Source organism: Sander vitreus, chromosome 1 (genome assembly GCF_031162955.1).
Source record: "Sander vitreus isolate 19-12246 chromosome 1, sanVit1, whole genome shotgun sequence".
In the NCBI taxonomy this organism is placed as follows: domain Eukaryota; kingdom Metazoa; phylum Chordata; class Actinopteri; order Perciformes; family Percidae; genus Sander; species Sander vitreus.
The window spans coordinates 15,021,193-15,039,425 of NC_135855.1; the positions used below are offsets into that span (position 1 = coordinate 15,021,193).

The 18,233-nt window shown below is 41.0% G+C and overlaps 1 protein-coding gene across 3 annotated transcripts in view; it reads left to right on the forward strand.

The window, feature by feature from the left end:
• fbn1 (fibrillin 1) overlaps window positions 1–18,233 on the forward strand; it is a 71,176-nt gene that overhangs the window by 33,653 nt on the left and 19,290 nt on the right. For all 3 annotated transcript variants that reach the window (XM_078279598.1, XM_078279516.1, XM_078279681.1), the window contains 22 exons: window positions 213–338; window positions 2,312–2,437; window positions 2,554–2,676; window positions 3,441–3,566; window positions 4,161–4,286; window positions 8,101–8,223; window positions 8,883–9,005; window positions 9,172–9,297; window positions 10,544–10,666; window positions 10,938–11,060; window positions 11,185–11,352; window positions 13,924–13,992; window positions 14,108–14,233; window positions 15,328–15,450; window positions 15,551–15,709; window positions 15,798–15,869; window positions 15,953–16,078; window positions 16,250–16,372; window positions 17,372–17,497; window positions 17,594–17,710; window positions 17,803–17,928; window positions 18,012–18,131. In XM_078279598.1, coding sequence (XP_078135724.1) covers window positions 213–338; window positions 2,312–2,437; window positions 2,554–2,676; window positions 3,441–3,566; window positions 4,161–4,286; window positions 8,101–8,223; window positions 8,883–9,005; window positions 9,172–9,297; window positions 10,544–10,666; window positions 10,938–11,060; window positions 11,185–11,352; window positions 13,924–13,992; window positions 14,108–14,233; window positions 15,328–15,450; window positions 15,551–15,709; window positions 15,798–15,869; window positions 15,953–16,078; window positions 16,250–16,372; window positions 17,372–17,497; window positions 17,594–17,710; window positions 17,803–17,928; window positions 18,012–18,131 — 2,700 coding nt within the window. The remainder of the gene's footprint in view (window positions 1–212; window positions 339–2,311; window positions 2,438–2,553; window positions 2,677–3,440; window positions 3,567–4,160; window positions 4,287–8,100; window positions 8,224–8,882; window positions 9,006–9,171; window positions 9,298–10,543; window positions 10,667–10,937; window positions 11,061–11,184; window positions 11,353–13,923; window positions 13,993–14,107; window positions 14,234–15,327; window positions 15,451–15,550; window positions 15,710–15,797; window positions 15,870–15,952; window positions 16,079–16,249; window positions 16,373–17,371; window positions 17,498–17,593; window positions 17,711–17,802; window positions 17,929–18,011; window positions 18,132–18,233) is intronic.

Below are 18,233 nucleotides of genomic sequence, written 5' to 3' on the forward strand. Positions count from 1 at the left end.
CAACAAGTACTTCCTGAATGTCAGTCCCACAATCTCTTTTAAATTGGACGCTCACTATTTTGCAGGTCAAAGTTGAATAAAAATGTATTTATCAATCCGGTGGGCTTCATTGGAAATTGATGACAGGCAAAACTAATATTTGCAGAGACTGAACTCTAACACTTAATATCTCTACTTGTGTCTGTGTGTGTACTGTGTGTGTTCTTCCACAGACATCGATGAGTGTGAGAGGAACCCTCTGCTGTGCCGTGGAGGTGATTGTGTAAACACAGAGGGCAGCTTCCAGTGTGTGTGCCCCGAGGGACACGAGATCGCGCCCGATGGGTCGGCCTGTCTAGGTGAGTGGTGAGGTCATCAGAAAGGAGATTCGAGCAAACTCTGCCTCTCCGAACTTTTTTTCACCTTCTTGCTTTTCTCCTTTCTTTGAGAAATCTGTGTGGCAGAATGCAGCTTCTATTCTATTTTCCTGAGGGATGAAGGAAAGACAAAAAGGATGATAAGAAGATCAGTTAGTCAAAATTATGTCACAGAGCAGGCAGTTCGAATGGCAAGTGAGCTTTGGATCATTCCCCTCCATCTGCCCTCTGTTTCTGCCTCCATGTGTGTGGCCTCACTGGGGCTCTGTGTGGGGTGGGAGTGTGTCAGGTCTGTGTATGTGTGGGGTATATATTCTCGATGGGCTGATATGAACTCTAGACCAGTTTGTGTGTGTGTGTGTGTGTGTGTGTGTGTGTGTGTGTGTGTGTGTGTGTGTGTGTGTGTGTTGTGTGTGGGTGTGTCCACATGTATGTTGATGTGTGCACTAAGAAAGGTCTTTGGATCTCAACATGGTGAAGATGAGAGAAAATCCCACAGTATTAAAGAGTTTCTATAGTTTAGTAGCAAAAGAGAGCTTTTATTTTTTTTGTGCTGTTAAAGGTCCTATATTCTATCATCATGTATGTTGGTACAGCTTTTACTGTTAATGTAACATTTAGTTTTGTACTTTTATTCTGAAACTTTCTTCCTTTAGAGGCCGGCCTTTTATGTGTCTGGCTCTCATTGGATAATTGACAAAATCAGCCATCTTGTTGGATATATATGTATATATATATATATATATATATATATATATATATATATATATATATATATATATATAAGCAGTTTTCTTTTTACCTTTAATGTAAAAAGCCCCAATGGAGAAATGTTGGCTTAATAACAAGCAGACTCTTCCAGTGAGTCAGTTAATGTTTTTTTTCCACATTTTGGTTCCTTGAGCACCTAGTTGACTGGAGAAGTAGCGACAGCAAACTCTTTTTACAAGAACAAGAGAAGCGCCTGATTTTTCCAGCGCTTTCTATAGTTTCATAACTCCCATGTTCAGGTGACAGCGTTTAGCTGATTATGCATTATTTACTGGGTGTCATTCTGATGACCTAATGCAGTGTGTGAAGGTTTTAATCCATGACCTAATGCTCAACTACTGCCCTTCAAGCTCATTTATTTTCTTTATTACCACCCAAAGTAATAAAAACAATGAAAGCATTACTGAAAACTGCTCACCTCATCCCTTACTTCATTATCTCTGGTGAAGTAACAAGTTGAAGTGCTAAAATGATGATAATGATAATAAACGTTGGTTTTATATCAAATGTCGTACAGATAGGTGTGATATAGTGAGCTTAATGATGTCAGATTCCTGAATCCATCATTAAACATCCGTCACAATTTTTACTTATTCACTAATTACTGTAGTGGTCTGCACTGTAAGAGCTCTAATGTTGCAAATAAGTGTGGGTTTAAAGCTGAAACAATTAAGAATTTGTCAATCGACAGAAACTTAAAAGGTAACTTCTGATAATCAATTAATCATAAAGAAAATGCTAAAAATGACAGGTTCCAATTTCTCAATGTGAACAGTTGCTGTTTTTTCTAGTCTTCTGTAGTATTAAACTGAATATCATTGAGTTTTGGACCGTTGGTTAGACAAAACAAGGAATTTGAACATGTCACTTTGAGTTTTGTGAATTTGTGATGGGCAGTTTTTTTCATATTATGGACCAAATGATTAATCAATTTAATTGAGAAAATAATCAACAGATAACCATCAGATGAATTGATAATGAAAATAATTGGTAGTGACACCCATAGGTGTTTGCTCAATGGCACTTTGAAGGGCAAGTGATTAATGTTTTCATTTCATGTTTAAGGATTTAAACCATCATGAAAACATGCTGCTGGTACCTTTTAAACATGTAGGTTATCTTTATTGATTTTTAAAAATATAAATTATGTGTAATAAATTGATAATTGCTTTTTTCCCTCACAGATATCAATGAATGTGACTTGAGTGACAGGCTGTGCAGGAACGGCCAATGTGTCAATATGATCGGCCGCTACCAGTGTTCCTGCGACACGGGATACAAATCTACAGAGAACAGACTGGAGTGTGTTGGTGTGTATTAAAGATATTACTGACTATTTCCTCTCAGAGATGTTCCTTTTGTTTTCATTGTGGCAATCTGAAGATTAAATGTCAGCGGTATGTGTCTTTGTTTTTCTGCCTCTCAGACATTGATGAGTGCACCATTGAGAATGGTGGCTGTCAGACTTTCTGCACCAACTCAGAGGGTAGCTATGAGTGCAGCTGCCACCTTGGATATGCCCTGATGCCTGATCTGAGAAGCTGCACTGGTAAAAAGCTTTGTGTCTGTCATAGTTCATCTCTTATCCTGTGTCTGTTATTCTGAGTTATACAGTTGGCAGTTCTTACATTTTAAATGTACTTTTGCCGCATTTTTCAAGATGTGGTAACTAAAGAAAACTTTCAATGATAGGTTTTACTTGTCAGAACATTTTCTAAAGATTGCACGTGGTAGTACAGAAGTAATTTAAAGGTTGTGTTTAGAGAGACCTGATTTAAGAGCAGGTACAAAGCAGAAAATCAGGAAACCTAGTTTATGGAGAACCACTGCTGTGATTTCACTGGCACATGTTCAAAGAAAGTATACGTTGGTTGGCAGAGAAAAAGAGGGAATTTCTTTTTTTACCATGACAGTAGGTTTCCTGTGTTGTTCATAGACTTACTCCTGTGACTCGTATTCCTTTAATTTCCATATAGATATATACAGACAGAGATCAAGGCAGTACAAAGGTTATTTCAGCATAGTTTGTGCAAAAGAAGAGCTGGAAATTACTTTACCATTGCCCAGCATGATGTCCACTTTATTGCACAAGCTGTGTCCTGAATTGACCTTCCTGACATATGAGTGACAAAGTAAATATACTTGTATTGTCCTGTGTTCTGATCTGTTTAGGAAAGAAAAATATGCCCCTGAAGTAGCATTGTGTTCTTTTAAGAAACTGTAGAGTTAAAAAAATACTTCAACATTCAAGTCTGGATTACTTTGTCTGCTCCCATTTCATTTTTGATTTGCCTCTCTTTCTTCAATCTTCAGATATTGATGAGTGTGAAGAGAGCCCAGACATCTGTGATGGAGGCCAGTGTACCAACACCCCAGGGACGTACCAGTGTCTGTGCTTTGACGGTTTCATGTCATCTGAAGATATGAAGACCTGCCTGGGTAAAGGATGCACATTCTATGCCCAAAATAAAACACTGCAGAAGGTTTAGCTTCTGTGCTTATTAAATCCAGGGGTTACTCAGAGATTTACTGAAACAATGTAATGATCATCTTAAAGGTTATCCAAGATATGAGTCATGAGAATAAGACTTAATGACTCAGATCTATGAGTCTGTGTGTGAGAGTGTAATGTTGTTGTTGATTTACAAGACAGTGAACATTGTGTTAGTTTGGTTGAGCAGGGAGGAATGCGTGACATTTAGACGTCTGGTTCCACTGAGAGAAAAAACAAAAACCTGCCATCAATGATGTAAGGACTTTTAAATAGGTCTGCACAAACACACACTCTTATTGCTGTATTTATGAAAAGTAAATACATTTTAAAGCCTTAATATAGTTCATGATGTAATTATTTTGTGACTCATGTACATACAGTATATCACAGCTCATCAAGACCTGTTTGGCAGGCCGAACCAACAAAAACTAATTCAGTTTTATTCATCGTCATGAACTTTTCCTTTATTGTAGTTGTGTTTAGCAAATTAACATTCTTTCTCTTTCTCTGTTCCACTCTTATTGTATCTCCCTGTCAAGATGTGGATGAGTGTGAGCTGAATCCAAACATCTGTCTGAGTGGGAACTGTGAGAACACAAAGGGGTCCTTCATTTGTCACTGTGACCTGGGATACTCTGTCCGCAAGGGAACCACAGGCTGCACAGGTGAGCAAAACAAACACACACATCGAGCATTCCTACCCACAACAAAACATCCTGTCAGTGGTAGAATGTGGATGGGAGTGAAAAGATGGTGAGTCAGTAGAGGGCTGATTAAGTGGTGGAGGAGGTATGTGTGCGTGTGTGTCTGTGTGTGTGTGTGTGTGTGTGTGTGCGTGCGCGTGCGTGTGTGAACTACAGGAGTGAAAGCAAGTCGAAGAGAGAGGTGAGAAATGAGAGGATGCAAGGAGAATGTCTGGCTAACCAGAAGCAGCTCTAACATTACTCACCCTCATTCAAGAGCTCCTGTCTGACCTGACGAGAGCCACGCTCCCAAACACGCATACGTTAACACACGCTCACACTAGCAGCAACAACAGCAGGAGAAGTGAGATCACTATCTTCTTGTCAGATGTATGCATCACATTGCACTTTTGTTTATTCCTTTGTTGCGCTTTCATTAAGATCAGTTAAACATTACGTGATGGTTGGAAGAGTTCTGTGGCACGTAATCACCTGAAAGGACTCCAGAACACATAAATACGAAGTCCATTCGGCCAGTAGAGCCCTTTTGCTAGTTTAGACTCACTCCTTGTCTAGTCAAAGTTAAGTCTGATTTATATGACCACTTGAGAGTTTGGTTAGTGATCTTATCTGGCCTTGTCCCGGTGTCCCCAAACTCACTCACTCACTCACTCACTCACTCACTCACTCACTCACTCACTCACTCACTCACTCACTCACTCACTCACTCACTCACTCACTCACTCACTCACTCACACTCTTGCTCATTCTGATCCCATTAAAATGTCCATACATTATTTTCCTTGTTTTGAGAAAGCTGGGGTTGCAGTAAAGCAACCTGTTCTGATTCACAGGTTTGGAATTTCAGCCCCAGAATAACAAAGAATCAAGACACTAATTCCTCTCAGGCAAGGATGTCTTGTTATAGAAAACTGAACAAAACCTGCTACTCTTTTTGGATTGGATCTCCTTCCAATATATTTAGACGAAAAATGCATAAGAAATCGGTTGTCATTGTCGAAATGCCTTATGTGACCACGTTGGTATGTGTGGACTAAATCTTCTTGCGTGTGTGAGTGTTAATGAGTAAGTGGTGCTTTCGAGCCCAGATCTGATCCAGCTGTTGATGAAGCTCCCACAAGAGTTATTTCTCTTTTTATTCAACAACACTGAGGACTCAGTGGGCAGGGTGTGATTATTTCTATGTACACTTGAGCACTTTTGTGCCTTTGCGTGTGTATTGGAAAGTTGGGACTGGGTGGGGATGTACTGGGGGAGTTTACGAGTCTTAGCTTTAAAGAGAGGTTCAGGGTGAAAGGCTTAAGCGTGTTGACTTTATCATCTATTAGCTAAGTGATAACACTGTCAAACAATTTGAGCCATTAAATCAAGACTATGTAACTTTATAAACAAGAAATACCACAATCTCCCTTCAAAAAATGAAAAGTTAAATTAAAAAGCAATAAAAACACACCTTGGGTCAACTCAAAACACAGGGGTTTTACTTGTCCTGTCTTACTTGGTCTGGTATGACCAGTAGCTTATGGTGGCTAATGTTAGCTAATGTTAGACAACTTTAGAATCTAAAGTTAGCGCTGTGTTAACTGTACTGGGTCAGCTTGGTAAGTTAATGACTCATATCTACTAATGCTATTGTTACACTACATTGTAATATTTACCATTATCCTGTTATTGACACTTAGGGCCACATAGTCTGCTTGGTCTAATATGACCAGTACCTTTTGCTGGCTTGTGTTAGCAAACTTAAGATAGATGTTGTTTTGTAACTGACATTACTGAGTCAGTTACTGACTTAATGGCAGATTTTTACTTGTGCTACTGTTCCACTACATTTAAATATTTACCAGACAGAGGATGAATACAGGTATATTTAGGCAGACAGTATGAGAAAAAGAATGTTTTTGAACATTAAAGCATGTAAACATGTGTAAGCAAAATACAAGTATGAACCTGAAAATGAGCACGATATGTCTCCTTTAATATGGGTTAGATCGACAGGTATTTAGATTTTCTCCTTTCCTTTTTTCTTTTTCTTTTGTACTATGTAACTATGTAACCTTCATGGCCAAATTGCCAGGAAGGCAGACATACTAGCAGGCATTTAGACATCTAGTGAGACAGACAAACAGGCAGACAGATAAACAGAAAGGCAAACAGATAAACAGACAGTCAATCAGGCAGGCATACAAACTAGGAGATAGCTAGACAGCCAGGTAGCCAGATGTTTAATTCTTTGCTATCCCTTTTTAATCCTTTTTTGACCTTCATCTGTCAAACATTAGCCCTAGTTAAATCAAGCCTCTTCTTTGACACCAGGTGTGACCGCTGTCACGCTACTCGCATGCAACAACCCCTGTTTGCATTTTACATTTCCACATGAGAACGTGTGTTCTGTTTGTTGTGCTCTCTCTGTCATCAAAGGCTTGGGGGAAATTATCTTTATTCCGTCTGTAATCCAGGGAGATTTGTTTGCTCCGAGCCCTTATATTAACCTTGTCATCATATGTAGTATAAATATACTGTACCCTCTCCTCAGGAAGACTGTAAACCCAGCAGCACTAATCTCTAATTGACAGTGTTTTGAATTACTACCCTCACAAAGACATACACACAGAGAGAAGTGTGTCTCATTGGCTGATAAGTCCTAACATCTTGATTGAGTTCATAGCATGGCTTCCCTTGATGTACAGTGAGGGACACACACGCATGCGCACACACACACTTGCATAATCCCTGTATCAAAGCTGTAACACTCGTTAGGCTCAGGGCCAGGTATTGTGTTGGTCAGTGTTTCACAGGGTTGTTTTGGCTCATATTAGCAGTCCTCATTGTCGTTGCACCATACAAGCTTTTTCCATTGTGCCATGCACTGTAGTGGATCATGTCAGAACTGCCTGAGGAACAAAAGCTGCAGAGCCACATTCACAGTATCTTTTCACCGCCAGCTGAGATCCTTATTGGTTACACCCTGCAGGATGTAAACCGTTTTATGGGCAGGGCAGATTTTAATAATAGGCAATTGAATTGTTCCCATTAATTGTTGTTGTTCATCTATTAGAATCCAGGGCCACATACAATAGGTTAGAGAGGTATTTTTATAACCACATTATCTACTAAGTACCTCAATATTTCATCCATTGGCAGAGTTTAGATATCATTATAATGGTTTTGCCGTGAAGGAATGTTTATTTTTGTAGAGTTGGCACATTACCACATCACATTTTTATAGAAATTATATTTGGGTAAGATTAAATTTCCAAACTTGACATCTAGGGTGGTGAGAAAACCAAACATGAGTATTAAAAGAGTGCTGTTACAAAAGCCTCATATGAGAGGCACAGTGTCTGTGGGTCTGTGGGTGAAGAGAGAAATCTTTGCCTAAAATAACCTCAGAAATACTAGTTCAGAGAGGCAGACAGAACAAAGCCTTAGCATTAGGATATCGTTCTCCTTCTTGGCCTGTTTTTATAGCTCTCTGGACACACAATCCAGAGACTGGGTCTGCTCATTAAACCTCTGCAGGAAGGCTATTAGTATCGGTGATCATGAGAATGTCTCAGTGCCTTCTGCTCTGAAATACATGGATGAAGACAGTGACCCAGAAAGACTTAGTCCTGTCGTCTCCTGCTGCTGTCTTTATGAGATTCAAACCAAGCATCAACTCACTCCACAATGCCAAGAACCCCACTGAAATGAGAATGCAGACCGGAATTATCAGACCATCACAGCAGTGTCTATTTCTCTTTACATAGCTTCTTGTTTGTTCCTTTGTCAGATGTCAATGAATGTGAGATCGGAGCCCATAACTGTGACAGACATGCTACCTGCACCAACACAGCTGGCGGTTTCAAATGCAACTGTGCTCCAGGATGGATTGGCAATGGCCTCAAATGCACAGGTAAGGCTGATGGCCTCAAATGCACAGGTAAATGCTGCCATTCATTGGGTCTATTGAAATATAGTATATATAATCTAATAGAAGGAACAGACATTTCTGACATTTCTTATAACATTTTGTCAATATCCAAGAAAGCTGAGGTGAGAAAAACTTGTTGATAAAGAAATGTCAGTGATTCAACATTTACACAAAAGAATAAAATGTTTCTCTCAGGCATGTCAAAAAAGTGTTGCATAAAGTTGGAAATTACCAAAACCAACAATGAGGTGATGTTAACAAGTATTGCCTGTGTAGCCAAAGTCTAGTATACAGTAGCGTACAGTATTCCTTTGCGCTGCATTAAAATGTATAGTACCACATACAGTGTCTTGGTACAGCTCCCAACAAATGCACTATTTACCCCAGTCTGTAGTAATGTCTGTTAAAAACTACAATGCCCAGCTGTTTCAGGAAATTATTTAGCCTTTTTTGAGAATTAAACTATATATATATGAGCTTGTTGCTTAGTGCCACAGACATGGTAAAGAAGAAAGGAAAAAAAGAGGGTTTTATTAACGATAGAAAAAAATATGAAATAGCACCAGCCTTATCCTTTCCACAACATTTGGATGACGTAGTTTTCCCGTGCATACATGTAAGTGGACTTTGTTGTGTTTCAGACCTTGACGAGTGCTCCAATGGTACACACATGTGCAGCAACAACGCTGACTGTCTCAACACCATGGGCTCATATCGCTGTGCATGCAAGGATGGATTCTCTGGAGATGGATTCTACTGCTCAGGTCACACATACAACACCACATTGTTTGCTTTTTAGAAGATACACAAATTAATTGTGTGTTTACGGACTATGTGTGTGTGTGTGTGTGTGTGTGTGTGTGTGTGTGTGTGTGTGTGTGTGTGTGTGTGTGTGTGTGTGTGTGTGTGTGTGTGTGATCACCACTACAGACCACGATGAGTGTGCAGAGAACAGCAACCTGTGTGAGAGTGGCCACTGTCTGAACCTGCCAGGAGGCTTCCGCTGTGAATGTGACATGGGCTTCATCCCCACTCCTGAGGGCAAGGCCTGCGAGGGTAAGACAATACAACACTGCTATTCCTGGTTATCTTGGTTCCAGACCTCTGAATTAGTGCCCCCAGTGATTAAAAAAGGTCTGGTGTTACTCCAGAGAATGGTTGTTTTTGTTTTCCTGTTTGGAGAAACAACCGATCCAAACAGATGCTGCTTTCAAATGGAACTCACGAGATCGTATTTTGGACATATGCGCAGCATCTAAGTGGATTTAGTTGTGAGAACATTTAGTTGTGAGACTGACAACAATAGATCTAGTCTTGTTCCCAAAATTGGTTGTTGATTTGATGTTGGTGTTTAGTAGTTGGTCAAAGTCACCATAGAAGCCCATGTCCAAGAGGAGATTGCTCGCCTAAAGTGCAAATATAAGTTGTTAATAAAGACTGTATAGACTCTGTACAGACCTATGGACATATGGAGTGGTAACAAAAGGCCATATAGTCTGAATCTTAGGCTAACTACTGACATCCTACTGGCTGAAATGATATGTGTACAATGGTCTAGAAACTGTCTTTTATTTCTTTTCAAGTTGTTGTTTGAGACAAAGCTACATGCACCTTTCAGACATATGTCTGGATTCATAACCTTGATGATATGCTTACATGCCATCCAGGTTTACCTTGTTTAGGTATCCCATAGAGAGTAGACCTTTTTATGGATATTTTATTTGGGATGTAGCATTTACATTAAGTATACTAAAATATCAATTGATGATTGCATGTAAAGTTAAATAACTGAGGAGGGATCTTGCTTGAATCCCTAACTAAGCTACTGTAGAGTCGACATATGAGCACATTTATGACTGGTAGCAGACAAATGTGATTCATGCCTCCTGTGATAAGACATTGCTGGATTCAATTGAATGAGCAGACTGACCTCATTGTGCTGATGTGTCAAACATCCTGTCCAGTCCTCCCTGCCTCAACTCAGGCAGGGCTGGACAGTAATGACTTGTGCAGAGTCTAATGATGTGGAAGAGCACAATTTCATAACCTTGGCTGCTGCTCTGATTGTGTATGTGTGTATCTGTCTGGATATGTCTGGGCATTTTTTTGCCCCAGAACTGTCATTCTTTAACAGAGGTGAGCGGCCTTCACTTCCTATTGCTGGCTGCCAATTTTCCACCATGATCCCATGATCCACTAATCCCTCACAGCTGGGCCTCTCTCTCTCTCTCTCTCTCTCTCTCTCTATCTCTCTCTCTCTCTCTCTTTTCTTTATCATTCTCTCTCTCTGTCTCTTTTACAGACATAGACGAATGTACCTTTGCTGACATCTGTGTCAATGGACGCTGCCAGAACATCCCAGGACTTTTTAGATGTGAATGTAACATTGGTTATGAACTGGACAGGAGTGGAGGCAACTGCACAGGTAAGACTAGTCAACACACCAGTCCAGCTGCCTGCCCCAGTGATGCTCTGTTTATGCACCAATGAGCTGAGGAGATTTGAAATAGTGTAAAAGAAATGGAGCAACAGCAGTGAACAGCTCTCATCTCCCCTGAGATACAGAGGGGAAAGTCCCTGCTCCTTCCTTGCTGTTGTGTCAAATAATGACTTATTGACAAAAAATGGAAAGAAAAAACATTTTTGTGGAATTGTGAAGAACCTTTATAGATTGTTACTTTGTCTTTCTTTCTCAGATATCAATGAATGTGCAGACCCAACCATCTGTATTAATGGAGTGTGTGTTAACATCCCTGGAAGCTACCACTGTAACTGCCCTGCAGACTTTGAACTCAACCCCACTCGAGTGGGCTGTGTAGGTGAGACTCAACAAGTTCTCACTACACACACTCTTGGTGTTTGATCTTAGCTAATCATAGAACTAATTCGGAAGCAAAGGCAAGACACCTCTATACCTTAAAACCTGTGTGTGTGTGTGTACAGACACTCGCTCTGGAAGCTGCTTCCTCGATGTTCGTTCTCGAGGAGATGCATCAGAGAGTTTGGACTGCTCCAATGAGATCGGAGTTGGTGTTTCCAAGGCATCATGCTGCTGCTCCAAGGGCCAGGGCTGGGGAAATCCTTGTGAATCATGCCCTTTTGTCAACTCAAGTGAGTCGATCGAACACATTTTAGACTTTGCATGCAATATGCATGTATATTTTTATGTTTCACTTCAATTGTAAGGTTTGTGAGCACTAGCCAGAGATATACATAGGTGACATATCACACATCCTGGCAGCAAGTTCTATAGCTAAGGGATATTCTAAATACAATATATGGCCCACCTAAGTCAACACACATAGTAAATGTAGTGCTATGCATTGAAGGTGTTAATACGTATAGTTAGCTCATCATAGTATCTGGTCAACTTTTTGCAGCTGTGCATCGGATTTGCTTAGTGTTAAGTGATGAGGCATGAGAAGTTCGGAGTTGGGAGAAGTTGCATTTTAATATTATCATTACTTTAACTTTAACAAGAAGGGCACTCAGAGAGTGCAGACTTATCTAGAGGCATGCCCTATCTCACAATGTTAATGCAGTGTGAATTTTCCCAATCGGGAACTAATTTTTCCGATTATACCGCCACCATGAACGCAACACATTTGCCCTATCTCGCAATGTTAACGAAAGTGAAAAAATGTGTGTGTCTGCCCCGTGAGTCAGATCTGCCTCAAAATGTTATGGGTCCTTCTTTGGCCAGTGCTACACCCTTCCATAAAGTTTCATGAAAATCGGCCAGTAGTTTTTTCCATAATCCTGCATGTGCGACAAACCAACTAACCAACAGACAAACCGAACCGAAAACATGACCTCCTTAGCGGAAGTAATAAAAACCTCAAGTTAGCCAAGTGGATGGAGATGGAGCAACATTTATGAAGTTGTTTTCACCAATCCAACTTAACCACAGAACTCCTGATACATGGGCCTATAAATTAACTATTTAGTTGTTATTTCCGAAAGAGTCAGTTGCAGATAATAAGGATGTAGAACCAATACAAATGTTTAATGAATGACAAAATTGCTGCTACTTGTGTAATGTTTTTCAGTTTATGTAGCTGAGTTGTCTTAAAGTTTCAATCTCTTACTCACAACACTGTCCTCCATCACAGTATAAGTAAAGATTTGAAGGTAGAGTCAAAGTCTTTGGACTGTCTAAAAGTTGAGGTGGCAGGGAATTTTTGCTTTAAAATGTGGCTGTAAATGTTGTTTTAATAAGTCACTATCTGGCAAGTAATTTAGGTGTCACTGGCTTTGATTAATAACCCTGTCAAATCCTTCTATTAGCCGTTTGTACCATGGGGCAGAGTAAATCAATCAGTCAATCAATCAATCAGTTAATTGGCATCTGTCCTGGTTTTGGAATCTGTGATTCTAATCCAATACACTTTTTGTCAAATCCAGCGAATATCTCCTTGTGGTCCAAGCTGTCCATTCTGTGTGCGCACTGAATACAAATCCAGTGTTCATACACAGCCCTGGCTCTGTAGTTTAGAAACAAAGTGGCTCAGACACAGCCACACAACACTATTCTGTTCATGCTTGTGCACAGGACAGGGATAAATAAAGAGAACGGCAGTGGGAGCGAGAGGAATGGTAAATCTGGCACATGCTAATGTTCTGAAGGAGCACTGACGAGAGGGGTGTATTTGTTTGGGTGTTGAGTTCAAATTAGGGATGCACCGATCCAACTTTTTCAGTCCCGATACCAATACCTGGGCTTTGTGTATCTGTCGATACCTGATACTGATCCGATACCGTTGTTGAATTAATAATACACTGTATACCTTCCACCTTATATCTCCCTTCCACCATGTGGAAGAGACTAAAGGCACCAGACTTTCCTAACTAAACATTACTTTCCTAACTAAGACAAAATAACATAGATGTAATGTATTGAATTCTTATTTATTTGTACACTTAACTCTTCCAGCATGTGACACACGTGCGACAAAGGGAAAAAAAAACGTACAAAACTGGATCCGTTAATTTTTCTGATCCCCGATCCAGCTATTTTGTCAATATCGGGACCGATATCCGATCTTAATATCGGATCGGTGCACCCCTAGTTCAAATATCAACAATTTTTCTCCACCTTTAAGGGTTTCTCTTACTATTTCAACTAGCATTAACATAAAAAATCATAACTAAAGCACCAATATGTAAATGCACCAAAATATAAATTAGGACCGATAAAGTGTGAGTTAGCTACTCTGCCAACATACAGGCTACATTCTGCCTGCTCGTGTCATACAATGAGTGTGTGTGTTTGCTGTAATTTTTGATGCTGGTAAGGATGACACAGCGTTGTGCAACTGACTTGAAATTACCAACAGATGGTTCAAAACATTACAGGGAATGACTCATCCTTGCTTGAGGAAAGGCTTGCTTCTATGACGAGACCAAAACCATTTTCTTTTTGCTAGCTGCAGTCATGTCCGGCCCACTGGGCTCTGTGGATAACTCTGAGATCTGAGATGGCTGATCATAAAAAGCACAACAGAGAGTGACAGGAAACAAGTTCGATACCAGAAACATCTTTTTAAGGCACACTGACCATTTGGACATGTGTCTTAGCTCAATGTTTCACCATCAGTCAAATCCTGAAATAAAACAACCTTGATTGTGGTTTGTGTGTTGTGTCATTGTTTCTCTTTATTGTGATTTGGTGCTGTGTTACAGCTGAGTACAAGACACTGTGTCCTGGAGGAGAAGGCTTCAGACCAAACCCCATCACTGTCATCTTGGAAGGTCAGACAGCAACATGCTAGCATGTTTGTCAGGTTGCTCCTGTGCACAATTACAGACACTTACACAGATAACGCACACCCACCCACTGAGTGTTTCCTTTCTCTCTCTCTGGCAGACATCAATGAATGCCAGGAGCTGCCAGGCTTGTGCCAGGGAGGACAGTGCATCAACACCTTTGGCAGCTTCCAGTGTGAATGTCCAAGAGGCTATGCCCTCAACACAGATACTAGAGTCTGTGAAGGTATTCAACACACACATGTATTTGTATGCAGCCCCACAGACACATGAACACACAGGTGACCTAGTCCTCTCTAGCTCTTGCCTTGGGACGTTTCAGTGGGAAGGAAATTGAGTCCAGCCGTCAAGGCCTTTGTTCAGGGAGGACACATGGAGAGAGAGAGAGAAAAAAGCACAGAGAGCAAAACGACATATTGGACCCTTTTGTCCCATAGACGACACTGCAGCTCATTCTAGCTCAATATGTCTCTGCTTTAGTTCCCCGTCTGTTGTTAACCCAGCAAAGCTCAGTCAGGATGATGAGACAGCTGAGCGCCTAACTGTGTCCAGAGGAGCGAGGCTCTGATGTGGTCAGCCCTCTCCTCAGGGAAGTACACCGAGTCCCCTGTAGACAGGCCAGAGATGACGGAGGGAGGGCGAGATGGAGGAATGAAAGATGGGATGAAAAAAAGAAATAAATGGGTGTTTAGAAAAGAGAAACGGGAACAAAGAGAGGAGAGGAGGGGGCTGAGGGTTAGACAATGACATGTGGCTGGCGGCATTTTAATTAGCGTGTGTTTGTTGGCCAGGGGAACAAAAGCGGGTGTCTGCTCTATAAAGTCCAGGACTGCACATCCACTATGTCTCTAGTCAATCAACAGTTCAGCTGTTATCTGGGCCGAAAGGAACAATCACTGTATTTGCTATTTGGCAGTAATGTTGGTAGAGAAAGAATTTTAGTATAGGAAAGCTATTAGGAAAATGATTATTCATACGAATAGAAGCTATTAAAAAGTACATTCCAGCCTGTGTCTTTCTGTAGTTGTGTTAGTGGTCATTTTGGTTGTGCAATATGTTTACATAAGATGACGATGATCACATTGGGGGTTATTGTACACTTACATAGTAACACACAATATATATGATAATAATATTTTGCAGACAGATATTCTTCTACATAGAAAATCAGTATCTCGATATACCCTCATTGCACTCATTCTACCTCCTTTAAGATATCAGGTAATCTTTTAGTTTAGTTTTAAATAAGTAAAAAAAGTTTTGTGGCACCTCAACTGAGGGAATGTACTATTTTTTGTTTGTCCTTCTCTCTGTGTGCAGATGTCAATGAGTGTGAACAAACAGGTATCTGTGGCCCAGGCCAGTGCTACAACACCATCGGGAACTACACCTGTATCTGCCCTGTGGACTACATGCAGGTCAATGGTGGAAACAACTGCATGGGTAGGTCTGCATGCCGCACTCTAATAACTGTATCGTTGGTAGTAACCACGCAGTCATGCAGTGATATTCTTTGCGTTCTCTTTCTTATAAACACACAAAGACATGAGGAAGAGCCACTGCTACAGGAACTTTTACTCTGACAACGGGACATGTGACGGAGAGCTGACCTTCAACATGACAAAAAAGATGTGTTGCTGCTCCTATAACATTGGCCGTGCATGGAATAAACCCTGTGAACAGTGTCCTATTCCCAGCACTGGTGAGGTCTCATACACACATATTCTAGCACACATATGTTTTGAACGTATAAGGAACTAAAAGTGAACTCATGTCTTATGTCCACTCAGACGAGTTTGCGATCCTGTGCGGCAGTGAGAGACCAGGATATTACATCGACATCACCACTGGACGGGTCATCGGTAAGATTTCCATATTCAAAGGTTTTTGTGATTAAAAAGGAAAGTTTGTGTTGTTCTCATCTTGTCTCTTCCTCATGTGCTAGATATTGATGAGTGCAGGGAAATCCCAGGAGTGTGTGAGAATGGCGTGTGCATCAACATGGTTGGCAGCTTCAGATGCGAGTGCCCCATCGGCTTCGTCTACAACGACAAGCTGTTGATTTGCGAAGGTAGGCCTGCACTCCACTGAAGTTCAACTGAAAGTGATGCCAAAATGTAAAATGCTGTGAATTCTTCCTAGGTTTTTAAACTAAATCAGCCTTTTTATATTGAATCCCTCTTTGTAAATGTGTCACCAGTAGATGACTGTCTTTGAACACCTCTGTACCTGTTGTTGTTAGATATTGATGAGTGTCAGAATGGGCCGGTGTGCCAGCAAAATGCAGCCTGTCTGAACATGCCAGGAAGCTACCGCTGCGAGTGTAAACCTGGATACCGCTTCACCCCCACTGGACAATGTCTAGGTAAGGCTGTAGTGGTGATCAGCTATAAAGAGGTGAAAGGTGTCAGCAGCACTCCTGATTATGCAGTACATTGCTGGTGTGATGCATGGTTGTAACTGTTCACTCAACCCACAGCAGTTTCGTCAGCTCCCAATGACCTTGGTGGAGATTTTATCGAATTGGTGGAAACAGGATTAGAGAAAAGATTAGAGGAAGCAGCCAAAACAGTGCTTTCTTCCATGATGATGATGCAGACTTCTCTGCATCCTCCTGTGGCCCGATGCTGCCTTGCCTCCTCAACCTATTGTATCAAACTCACTCATATGAAACTCTTTGAACTGCACATTCTCGCCAGTTGTAAGCCACAGATAAAGTACCAGAGACAGCGCAATGACAGTCAGGCTGAGGAGGAATTCTTCGAGGTGGGCTTGTTATTAAGGAAGAGAGAATGTGAAGCATGTGTTGAGCTGTTGAACATGTGCTGCTGTATATCTGAAACATGTCACTGTCACACTGGAGCGTCCTCACCGATAAGCAAATGTTAAATCAACATCCTCTTTTGCTTCCTGCTTTTCATGCGAGTCCTAACAACAAAACATGGTCAGACTCCAGCGAGAGAAAACTGAAACTGTAGATGGAGGCAATGATGACCTTACAAAAATGTAACATTGCTTCAAGGCATAATGTCAAATGGAGTATTTAAAAATGGACATGTTTTTTGACTTGAATTAAATAATTATGATGTTACTCCTGTATCATGAGTGTACGAACAGCATCACATTACAAGATGAGGTTACAAGAGTTAATGGCTAGTTTTGTGTCTTATTAAGAAGAAGAAATACATGCCCACATTAGTGATTGTTTGTGGCTAGCGACAAATGTCTAAATAGTAATTAAAGGGTTTGATTGGATCTCCCCAAATTTCAGCCTTTGCATAGCCAGATATTTCACCACTTTTCAGTGATAGTTTTTGTGGTTTGAGTTTCACACAGTTTGTCAATTGTTTTCCTCGTTTATCAGACCGTAATGAATGCATTGAGAACCCCGGTATATGCAATCCTGGTCAGTGCATTGACACGCTGGGGAGCTACCGCTGCATCTGCCCCAATGGCTTCAAAACAACGCGTGACCAGTCGATGTGTGTCGGTAAGCTGTCCTGGTTCCTATCCGTTATCACTTGTGTTTGACGTGAAATGTGAGTGCTGTTTATGGTAAAGCTGTGATGATGCTCTCTGGTTTCAGACGTGGACGAGTGTGAGAGACAACCCTGTGGCAACGGGACTTGTAAGAACACAGTGGGCTCCTATAACTGTCTCTGCTATCCCGGCTTTCAGAACTCACACAACGGTGACTGCATAGGTACGTGCGTCTGGATGTGAGTTAGTAAAAGAGAAAAAGCAAGAGAGTTATAGTCTTTCTGTGACATATTGTTGTGTTTGTGCGTTGATCAGATGTCGATGAGTGTTCAACGCAGAGGGGCATGTGTCGAAATGGGCAGTGTGTGAACACCATAGGCACCTATCTCTGTGTGTGTCATGACGGCTATGAGCTCACTTTAGACGGCAGACTGTGTGCTGGTAGGGAACCATCATTTTACTTTTTTTTAATGTTTATCTGAATGTAATAGGTATGTTTTACAGCATATTCCTTTTTTTCTCAGATATTAATGAATGTGCAGTGAATCCAGGCACATGTGGTGCAGGAACTTGTCTGAATCTGGATGGCTCTTACAGGTGTATCTGCCCGCTTGGCTACTATCTCCATGAGGAAACCTGTGAAGGTACAGCGGCCTAAAGTCCTTTCAGCATCACGGTCAATAAATAGAAGCCAAAACATGAAAAATAAAAACAGGAATTTCTGAGGTGATAAAATATGGGGGTGA